At 35.1% G+C, this 12,303-nt stretch overlaps 1 protein-coding gene across 3 annotated transcripts in view; it reads left to right on the top strand.

Moving 5' to 3' along the window:
- Positions 1-12,303, top strand: part of Ncc69 (sodium chloride cotransporter 69) — a 268,620-nt gene that overhangs the window by 150,714 nt on the left and 105,603 nt on the right. For all 3 annotated transcript variants that reach the window (XM_081733467.1, XM_081733465.1, XM_081733466.1), the window contains exon 2: positions 11,251-11,401. In XM_081733467.1, the coding sequence (XP_081589593.1) occupies positions 11,251-11,401 (151 nt within the window). The remainder of the gene's footprint in view (positions 1-11,250; positions 11,402-12,303) is intronic.

Genomic DNA, 12,303 nt, shown 5'->3' with positions numbered 1-12,303 from the left:
AGAATTCAGGGGATGCAAATTTATTCAAAATTCCTTTACAATTAAAGCCGCCTAAACAGATATTCCTTCGAGATTTCTGTATTTTGAAAACAATTCACGATTTCAGTTCTTTGTATTTACTTGTTTCTATGTTTATTTATATCAATACTGTATGATCAGTTCCCAGAATTATTTTAGTTCCCCGGTAAATCCATTTATAACAAGCTCCAAATACTGCTACAATTTTAATGTGGTTTCAGGAGAATCTGCATATCTCATCCTTTTGTTACTCTCTATATATTCATCTACTACGTAAACAAACATCAGTGAAAGAAAGAGGCTGAGAGCTAACATGTGCTCCGTGAGGAACGTTGTCATACCTTGCACTGATATATCTAGAGAGTCTAGTGTTGCCACGAGACGAAACGAGACAAGATGAGACTTCTGGCTGTGTCGTCTCGTCTAGAAAAGATGTGTCCGTCTCGTCTCGTATCGAATGGTTCTGTCTCGTCTCGTGGCAACACCAGAAAGGCTGAGGCCCACAAAAGAGCTGTTAAACCAAGTGGTTAAAATTATAACTTTTAACCTAGTTTGGTTAACAGAGCACAACACAAAACACGACTGCAATCCTCCAGCAACGACTGCTTAGTTTCGACTGTACCCGTAATTACTTCGATAGGAACATTTGTCAATACCGTCAGTACAGACGAAAGGCAAGATTTCCCCATTTATTCTGATATCCTTTTTTTCAGAACCCCTGGCGCCACTTCAACAAATAAGGAGGCCTATGTAACTTTCCCATTTAAAAAATGGTTTATCTTCGAATAACAGCATAAAAGGATAAAAAAGATAAATTTTATTGTCAAATCAGAATCTTTTTCGAAACTCAGTGTCGAGAAAGGCTGACACGTTTCTGTCTTGGTTCGGAACGAGAAAGACCATGAAATAATAGTTAGTTACTGATAAAATTGCCACTTCTACGCATACTTGTACTTCTATTAAAGGATTTTTATACGTAGATATCTCCACCAGCCCCCGGAATAAAATCTTCTGAAACACTGATCTCAATGAACGCTTTACATTGTTTTTGAATCTGGAGCACTATCACAAAATAATTAAACTTGAATCGATTGAAAAATGGAAGTGAAAGCAGTTTGTAAGAATCATTTTTAAAAAGTGCTTTAGGTATTCCCTGTTCTGTGTAGGGTTTGAAACGTTGAATCATTTGGATCATTTGAAATAATAAAACATGGTATACATTTCGAAGGCAAATAATTTATTCCGAGTTAATAAATTTTTAGCAAATTCAGAAACTGTGTTTGTATTTTTCGAGACACGAGACAAGACGTTTTACGAAACGTTTCGTATTGTATCGTGTCTCGCTTCAAAGAGTCCTGTCTCGTCTCGTTGCAACATTAAGAGAGTCTTACGCATTATCTTTCCAAGAAAATGAGCTAGAAACTTGAAAAGCACATTCAGTCAATTGTTATCATAGAATATACTATGGGCATAGCCGCTGATGTGTAGAAGGTGACACAGGCGGAAATTGTTTTTGGCGAGTTGGAGCCGTGGGGCTCTATTATTTGGATTGGAAACATTGGTTCAAAAATATTTTACATTTAGCATACATACATATACACATATCATACGCACACACACACACATACGTACATGTGTGTTACATATACTTTAATTAATGTGTGGATCTAAGGACAAGGTCCGGTTCGCCCACCCAAAAACCGCCTCTGGGAGGTGGATTGGAAGCGCACCCCTGAAACATAGAATTATGCTAATCGTAATCTTCTGAGATAGACTACCCCCCGAGGAATAAGTAAATAAAAAATAGTTTATTAATGTTTATCTTCCGTATACGATTAATTGAAAAATTTTAGTGTCTCAACAATGAGAGCCATATACAGGTGATCCTGCGTTCCTGGCGGAACTTCCCTAGTTGCGGACAAAATTTCATACTATAAACTCTTTTCGGCTCTCTCCCTCACGGTAGTTTTTTTTTTTTTTTTAATCTATTATCTACTCCCTTGGAGTAACTGTTGCTCTGTATTTTCACGGGCTTGCAACCGTCAGAATGAATATCTTGGCTGCCTTCCCAGCTACCCAATCAGCATGCAATAGATACATGCAATAACAATCAAATCCCACACAAACTACTCTACCCATCAAATATTTTAACATGGAAAGTTCTTTTACGCAATGTATTTCGTTTGTTTAAAATGGAATAGACCTAAATACATCTTTTTTTTTTTTTTTTTTTTTTTTTTAATGTTCTTCTGGAGATTCGATAGCGAGACCGCTCACATCAAAAAATGAGAGAATTAGTGCTCTGACAATCTGGTAGAAATACAACATGCCATATGTACATTACTGTGATTACATTGCTATTTATTCAATGATTATTTTGCTTAGAGTTTTCTTACTCTCCAGGGTACTCTTCAAGGATATACAATTACTCTTCACTTATGTCGCGAAAAAATATTCAGCTTGCAAATTTATTTCGAGAACTTCTCATTCCATAATACATGTTTATACTCTCAATTTGTGCGTACAACCGACAAACTTACACAGAATCTCAACAGAGTTCAAATGTGAGGTGTCTGCTGTGAAACAAAGGTCAGTTATATGGGAGGGGATTTTAGAGTGCAGCTCTAGGAACACTGTGGGCTTTTAGAGTGTAATTCTAGGAACGCTGTAGGGGGCTATCCCGCTCCACCTGAGACAAAAAAAAAAAAAAAAAAAAAAAAAAAAAAAAAAAAATGAAAAGAAATCTGGCGGCACACAACTAATTCACACTGGTTACAAAGCAGGCACAACAAAGTTCTGAATGAAATGTGTTTATTTTTTTGCACTATTCCATTTTCCGAACAATAACATTTACCGATGACTTGTAGCCCCTCCACCACAGCCACCATGAAAACAAATTCAATCGGAATTTGGCCAGCTCGTTTGATCACGAATAATTATCGTTTGATCGCAAGCATAATGACGTATTACACACAATTTGGCTAGGGCTTGTTAGCCCTTGATAATCGGCATGTACCATTCCATAGACATTTCAATCGTAAATAGGTAAGCAAAGTTTCGTTAGTTTGTGGTAGAAAGTATGACAGATAAAGTTGATTGTTTATTTAACAATGGTGGCCTCTAACAATGAAACTAACAACAACAACTGAAATCGACAAGTACCATTTCATAGATAACTCAGTGGTAATCCGATGGGTGTGCCAAGTTTGGTCAGTTTCTGGTACAAAATATAGCAAAGTTGATTCTTTGTTTAACGATGGTGGCCTTCAACAATGAAACTAACAACAATATGTGGAATCAACACGAACTATTTCCTAGATATTTCAATCTTAAATGGGTGTGCAAAGTTTGGTTAGTTTGTGGTAGAAAGTATGTAAGATAAAGTTAATTGTTTATTTAACAAAGAAGAAATCCAATGATTGTTTATTTAACAATGGTGATCTTCAACAATGAAACAAAAACAATATGTGAAATCGACACATACCATTCCATAGATATTTCAATCTTAAATGGGTATGCAAAGTTTGGCCAGTTTCTGCTAAAAAGTATGGCTGATAAAGATGATTGTTTATTTAATAATGGTTTCCTCTAACAAGAAAACTAACAATAATATGTGAAATCGACACGTACCATTCCATAGACATCTTAATCGCAAATGAGTGTGCCAAGTTTGGTTAGTTTGTGGTAGAAAGTATGGCAGGTAAAGTTATTTGTTTATTTAACAATTTAGAAATCCATCGATTGTGTATTTAACAATGGTGGTCTTCAGCAACGAAACTAACAACAATACATGAAATAGACACGTAGCATTCCCTAGATATTTAAAACTTAAATTTGTGTGCAAAATTTCGTCAGTTTCTGGTAGAACGTATGACAAAGTTGATTGTTTATTTAACAATGGTAGCCTATAACAATGAAACTAACAACAATTTGTGAAATCGGCAGGTACCATTCCCTAGATATCTCAGTTGTAATCCGATGGGTATGCCAAGTTTGGTCAGTTGGTGGTAGAAAGTGTGGCAGATAAAGTTGATTGTATATTTAACAATGGTGGCCTTCAACAATGAAACTAACAACACTATGTGGAATCCACACGTACCATTCCCTAGATATCTCAATCTTAAATGGGTGTGCAAAGTTTCTTCACTTTCTGGTAAAAAGTACGGCAGATAAAGTTGATTGTTTACTTAACAACGGTGGCCTCTAACAATGAAACTAACAACGTGTGAAATCGGCACGAACCATTCCATTGATATCTCAATCGTAAATGAGTGTGCCAAGTTTGGTTAGTTTGTGGCAGAAAATATTACAGATAAAGTTGACTGTATATTTAATAATGGAGAAATCCAACGATTGTGTATTTAACAATGGTGGTCTTCAACAATGAAACTAACAACAATATGTGGAATCCACACGTACCATTGCCTAGATATTTCAATCTTAAATGGATGTGCCAAGTTTGGCCAGTTTGTGGTAGAAAGTATGGCCGTTAAAGTTGATTGTTTATTTAACAATGGTGGCCTCTAACAATGAAACTATCAGCAATATGTGAAATCGACCCATATCGTTCCATAGATATCTTAATCTTAAATGAGTCTGCAAATTTTGTTTAGGTTGTTGTAGAAAGTGTGGCAGAAAAACTTGATTGTTTCTTTAACAATGGTGGCCTTCAACAATGAAACTAACAACAATATGTGAAATCGACACATACCATTCCCTAGATATTTCAATCTTAAATGGGTGTGCAAAGTTTGGTCAGTTTCTGTTAAAAAGTGTGGCACATAGAGTTGATTTTTTATTTAACAATGGTGGCCTCTAACAATGAAACTAACAAAAATAAGTGAAATCGACACGTACCGTTTCATAGATATCTCAATGGTAAATGAGTGCGCCAAATTTGATTAGTTTTTGGTAGAAAGAGTGTAAGATAAAGTTGATTGTTTATGTAACAATTTAGAAATCCAAAGATTGTTTATTTAACAATGGTGGCCTTCAACAATGAAAGAACAACAATACGAAATCGACACATACCATTCCATAGATATCTCAATCGTTCATAAGTGTGAAAAGTTTGCTTAGTTTGTGGTAGAAATTATGACAGATAAAGTTAATCGTTTATTTAACAATAGAGAAATCCAACGAATGTTTATTTAACAATGGTGATCTTCAACAATGAAACTAACAACAATATGAGAAAACGACACATGTCTTTCCCTAGATATTTTAATCTTAAATGTGTGTGCAAGGTTTGGCCAGTTTCTGGTAGGAAGTATGGCAGATAAAGTTGATTGTTCATTTAACAATGGCGGCCTCTAACAATGAAAGTAACAACAATAGGTGAAATCGACACGTACCATTCCATTGATATCTCAATCGTAAATGAGTGTGCCAAGCTTGGTTAGTTTGTGATAGAAAGTATGGCAGATAAAGTTGATTGTTTATCTAACAATGGAGAAATCCAACGATTGTTTATTTAACAATGGCGGCCTCGAACAATGAAACTAACAACAATATGTGAAATCGACTGGTACCATTCAGTAGATATCTCAGTTGTAATCCGATGGGTATGCCAAGTTTGGTCAGTTTGTGGTAGAAAGTGTGGCAGATAAAGTTGATTGTTTATTTAACAATGGTGGCCTCTAACAATGAAACTAACAACAATATGTGGAATCCACACGTACCATTCCCTAGATATTTCAATCTTAAATGGGTGTGCAAAGTTTGGTCAGTTTCTGGTAGAAAGTACGGCAGATAAAGTTGATTGTTTACTTAACAATGGTGGCCTCTAACAATGAAACTAATAACAATATCTGAAATCGACACGTACCATTCCCTAGATTTTGTAACGTCCATTAACCAGATTATATTCGTTTTTGCTTAATTTTTGAACTGTTTATTTTATATTTGATTGTTTTAATTTTATTAGTTGTATATGTTAACATTGGTGACGGTGGCACCATCTATCGTTTTAGACACAAACTGTTTGGACGTTCTGAATAACCTTAAGAGGAGCTGATAAGCGAAACTGGTGTTCCACACCAACTTGAACGGATAGCAACATAACGAGACTTTAGTTATTATGAATATTTACATCGTTTAGTTATAAAGATAAATGTTAGAATTAAAGAAAATCAAGAGGGGGGGGGGGGGAATAAGTAGCCCGGGAAAGTAGGTAGGCCAAGAGGATACTATCTTTTTCTTTTATGAATAGAATAAAAGGTTAGATTCACTGTTTTTTTGTATCATCACATGAGATTCACCAGTATGCAATTCTTGCCATTGAAACTGTATTTCAGCTTCAACTTGTCTCAACATTTTCTTTCAGGTAAAAAAACATGCACAGATAAAACTGAATATTGTCATTTGTTTCTAAAATTAAATCCCAGTTAAGTTGAAATGAGATTACAAATATTAAACGTGTCTTCGCAGGAGCGTCATTTGAGGTTTGCCTGAGAAGAGACCATTGTGAGATCCTCCAGAGATATGAGCTTCACGCTTTTTTTGTAGTATATTAGTAGAGAATCGATTAAAATATATTTCTGAAACTCAGGTGGGCAAGTGCCCCATGCCTCCCCGTGTTGTGTATAGCCCCCTCGAAACAAAATCCTAAATATGTCACTGCTTAGAGCTGTTCTATAAGACTTTCGATACGTATGCATAGGATGGTTTAGAAGTCTAGAAAGAAATCGCAAAACAAGTTTGATTTTTTTCAGGCTATTTTTCTTTTTTTTTTTTTAAAAAAAAGGTATTTAAGATCCCACCCCCTCATTCAGTTGAAAATAATCGCTTCCTTGAATAATGCATGGCATCACAGCCTTCTTTCCTAGTTGTTTGGAGATGCGCGTTTAATATCTGGAAAACATAGCGTCTCTGTTCGATATTGCTAATGATAAAGCAATCTCACGTTCGTTAAAAATTGTACCAAGGCAAATCTCTTGCATGTTTAGCAAACTTTAATAATGTTAGGTTTCATATATTTCTTGACGCAGTCACGTGAATAGGCGTCTTCCGTATTTTCAGTTCCGGCTGCCAAATTTTCGTTTTGAAAGTGGAGGATTTTTTTTTTTTTTTTTAAATTTCATCAGGGAATGTGTTTATGGCCAGGAGCCAAGCTCTCACGTAAATCATTGTAGAGGACCAAAATAGATCTCTCTTCTTCTTTTCACCCTCTCCATTTTCTCCAGCGAGAGCAGGCGTTGCGATGGCATTTCTCAACACTTTTGAGATTGGATTTTAAAGACGAAGTGGATTTGGCTTCTTTCGAAACTCCAGACACTATGACTTGCCAGATGAGGTCGCTTTTGCATGAAATGTTTGTTTTTCTAAGCTACTTTAAACGTATTAGCGTATTTACAATTATAGAATGTTTCTTTTCTTCTGTAAACTAATTTTTTTTTAAAAATACATTTTGAAAAGATGATAATTTCTGATAGTTTCAAAGCAGTTACGTAGTAATTTTTAGTGCAGTTGTCGGGCTTGAGTTTTGGTACAGTCGCAGGGTTGTAACCACGTGGGAGGGAGGAATGGGGATGTGGTCACAAAACAGTATCTTGTTCATTAGCCTTGTTTAATACTTATTAGCAAGTTAAGAAAATGTTTGTAAAGTTTAAACCAAATGAACATGTTAAAATTATTGAAACAGCTGAAATTAATCATCTACTTTGTTAATCTCATTTGCCTAGTTGGATCCAGGGGGGGAGGCGATTGCCCCCCAGAAGAGTAAAACTTTCTTATTTTATATATATAAATAAAACCCATTTCAAAGTTTGGAGCCCTTAAATATAACAGTATGACAACCCCCCCCCCCCAGAAGTTGGTCCTGGATCCGCCAATGGTTGGATATCTACATTTGTGAATTTATTACACGTATTAGTGCATAATAAGGCAGAGTTTAATCTTACTTTTTTCTTTTCTTTTAAAAGCATTTATATGCATACTAGCAAATGTCCCTATGTGTTATTGGGGTCAACATTCTGCATACTTCCTTCTGCACCTTTCGTATAGAATTAGTCTGATCTGTAGGTCTCGCAAAAAAATAATTCGAACGTCTCGCATGGGCATGTTAAGGAAGCACCCCATCCCTTTTTCTTCCCTTTTAGGTCTTCAAACATCTAAACACGCTGAATACATACATATTTATTTATTTACTTAGTTACTTATTTGCTTAGTTAAAATACCCGTTCTTCGCACGGGATAAGTTTCTGACATTGTTCTTTGCGTAAAATTGAAAACTGTTCTTCTCTATCCTTAGAATACACATTTAAATCAGTAAAATGACAAAAAGCCCAACTGCTATATTCAAAAATTTAATTTCAAAAGGTTCGTCCGTTCTCTTGTTATGAGACAGAGAACCTCGAGGTCATTTTATATATTGAGATAAAAATTAGAAATAGTTCCCTTTCGGCCGGTATAAGTGGGATTTCCGGAAATTGTGGCACATGTCTACCTGGATTGAATAAGGAGTTTAAATGTCAAATTTCATCTACTTAACGTGTCTCTAAGCTTAAGGGATGTAATGATTTGTGACCATCTTGTTATGACATTTGCAACTATATGCCTTTTTCTTCCTTTCTATGGGAATAAAAAAAAGGGAATATTTAAGTCTCATAGCTAAAAGAGATAGGAGACAATGATTATGAGAATGAGTGAATGGTAGAATGAAGAAAGTAGGACAAATCGGGAGAATCCCGTGAAAACTCACGCTCATAGTGTTTGATTACCACAAAGCAGACTTGGGGCGAATTGGGATAGATCCAAGGACCCCACACACAAAACATGAGCGCCCTACCACTGAGCCACTGCGACTCCCTCAAATGCGTTATTCTAAATGACAAGTCTAAATACCGAATTTCTTGTCTCTAACCTATAACCTACCAGTTTACTCAGTTCCATATTTTGTCCTCTTTTGACATTTTAAAAATTGCTTAAGAGTCTTCATCCTGGCGAAATTAAAATACCGCTAATTTTACAGTAATTATGTTATATCTTCAAATAGATAAAAGATAATTGAAATATGGAACAAGAGCGCCCTAGACAATATTATTTTGCGTGAGGTACCGTTATCACAAGTCACCTAGCGGCTTTCTGTTTTCAGCTGTTTAGAAACGCGAAAATAAATGCCGATTTTCAAAATGGCTCGAAATCGAAAGCAGATAAGTGAGTCGTTTCTCATGTAAAATAATGTCTAGGGCGCTCTTGTTCCACATTTCGATTATCTTTTATCTATTTGAAGATATCACATAATTACTGTAAAATTAGCAGTATTTTAATTTCGCCGGGATGAAGACTCTTAAACAATAAAAGCAAAGAAAACATATGTCAGAGGGATCATAATTTGATATACCGTATTAGCTTTTACAAAGATTATTTGAACTCGCATAAGTTTTTACATTTACTCTTTACTAAGATTCGATTGAAGTTCCTACTTTTTATATACAACACGTTCTATATCGTTTCTAAGCAACCACAAACAGCGAATTGTTATTGCTAGAACCAATGCATATATAATTGAAATGCAAGCTTGAAATATATAGTTTACAAAATCAACATTAATTAGTGTAACATTGTAAATTATTTCTTTTTGTTTCTCTTCGAATGAAGGAACAATTCAGGAGCAAATTTATCCTTAAACCCGATATATACGGATCGAAAATATATAAACAATCAAATATATATATATATATATATATATATATATATATATATATATATATATATATATATATATATATATATATATATATATATATATATATATATATATATATATATATATATATATATATTATCGTCGCAAACCTTAAGGAATTTCCAAATAATTATTTATAACAACTGCATTCCCATAGTTTCTTCTTACCGTATAGGGGATTTAAAAAAAAAAAGTCCAGTTACGTTAAATGAAAACTCCAAATACTAAATTTGATCTTTCTGTTAATAAGAGTCCAAGCTATAGACATTTTATGATGATAATAATAATCACTATTTTTTTCCCTTTTTGCCCATTTTCTCCCCTTTTAGACCATAAAAAGAAAATTGCTTAAATGCATATTATTTTAAATGATGTCCGTATACCGAATTCGTGTCTCTTAACTTTCAAGAATTCTGAGATATAGCCATTTTAACATAATAATTGAAGACCTCAGAGGAGAAAGGAGGTAAGTCGTGAAAAAAATCGAAAATGAATTAACAGCAGAATTATGTAGCCTCATAGGTGTAGTTTGCATGGAGTAAGGAGATTAGTCACTAAGAAATTTAATGCTAAAGATTTCGCCTACAAGGGAAGAAGGAGTTGTTAGTGTAAAACACAGCAATTGTGTCAAGTTATAAAAACTGACTTTCCTCCTTTTTTCCCCCCTGTAGTCTTCAATTGTCATCCCTAGTCTCCCCCTTCCCCGTCGAATTTCCAAAAATCCTTCTTTAGTGGTGCCTTACGTCTCAAATCTGTGTACAGCCAAGATTTCAAGTTGGGCCTGAGCGTTAATCAGTCTCGAAGTTTATATAGATAGAAAAGTGCCAAAAAGTGGACCTTCATCAACAGATTTTGTGTTCTTTTTGTACAACCTGTGGTTCTGACTTCAAGATCTGTAAGGACCTCCCGAAAAGGTAACGCACTGAAAATAACATGCGTGTGTAAAATCTATGTTAGTATGGGGAGTTACTGATGGTTTGATATTGCGAAAAAACTTCTGGTTTATTTTTATATGTGGACAGTCCGGCCACCCTGAAAAAGTCATGGCTCCCTAGAACTTGCTGGCTACACTGCTGTACAGCCATGTTCTAAGTTTAGTGTCATTCTAGACTTGTGTACGATGGTGGATGGTGATAGAAAGATTAAAAAGTTATGATCTTCTGGGTAATATTTGAGGATATGTTTTAACGTTGTCCTAGGAGGGAACCACTACTTTTTGTCATGCTTCTTACCTCTGGTGGTTGGGTTTGTGGTTCGATCCCAGGTCAAGTTAGTTTATGATGGACAACATTGTGTCCAAGGGTTTTCTCGGAGTACTTCAGTTTTCTCCCACATTATCATTCTAGCATTTTTTCCATCATTCACTTGCCTTAATCATAGTCTCCCTTAGCCTAAAGGACATATCGTAGGACATGCTTGTTCGCAAAGGGATAAGTTTCGTTCAGAGGGAATATTTTGAATAATAACGCTATTAAATATATGTGCTGCCCTTACAGTAATTTTCATGCTGGTGTCTAATATATATATTTTTTCTTTCTTTGTAGCAAACAGTTCCTGCCGTCCAAGGAGAAAAAGAGACCGAAGGCACAGTGAAATTCGGATGGATCAAAGGTGTTCTAGTAAGATGTCTGCTCAACATTTGGGGTGTTATGCTTTTCCTTCGACTATCATGGGTCGTAGGACAAGCAGGAATAGGTTAGTCATACATTCATAGTCCTTAATTGCAATAAAATCAGCTTTGATTCTAATCACGGGAATCTATACTATCATTAACCTTTTTAAATTATATATACTACTTTTAGTATATTTGATAGTGTCTTCATTATTCGATTAAAAAAGAACTAATAAAAATTTTCGTTTTCTTTTCTTTTTTTCTAAGCATAGATACATTGTAGAACCCGTTACGTACGGTTTCACGTCTTTCTGCGTCGAGACATAGGAGGTGATGACGTCATAATTTACAAAAAATAATTCTTCGGTGGGCCTATTTTTTTGGTGGGCTTACTTGCACCTAAAATATTGAAATTTTGCACATACATCCAGTGCCTCGTAGTATTTTTCAATTTTTTCAGATCTCTCTGTTAAAACAGGGGGGTCAAGACGGGCAAAAAGTTTTAATAAGGGTTATTTTTGACAAGAAATACCTTTTCATTCGCAATTTTCATGCCTTAGATACATGACGGACACATACGAATGGTACCGTTTCAAAGGTTGTTCTATTCTGAAGAGAATGATGTACGAACCATGTTCCTAGGATAAATAGGGATGTCTCAGGAAATTTGTATATTATCTTTTGGAGTAATCTGGGGCATTGTGGGACTCGCTGGTAAATATTTTTTCCCGTCCTTACTATTCAAGGTAGAAGCTTGAAATTTTGTACACACATTTAGTACACCCCTTCGTATTTTTCAGTTTATTTTGACGTCTGTGCGTTAACACAGGAAGGTCCAGAGGGGCTCAAATTTTTTTTAAAAAATCAAGAGAAATCCCAATTTCTCTTAATTTCCCGCCTCATAGACATAATAAGGAAATGTGAATGATACCATTTGAAAGGATGTTGTGTTCTGAATAGAATGAGGTACGAACCACGATCCTAG

This window comes from Thermobia domestica, chromosome 12 (genome assembly GCF_964235325.1).
Source record: "Thermobia domestica chromosome 12, izTheDome1.hap1.1, whole genome shotgun sequence".
Taxonomy (NCBI): domain Eukaryota; kingdom Metazoa; phylum Arthropoda; class Insecta; order Zygentoma; family Lepismatidae; genus Thermobia; species Thermobia domestica.
This window is presented reverse-complemented; position numbering and strand designations above follow the sequence as displayed.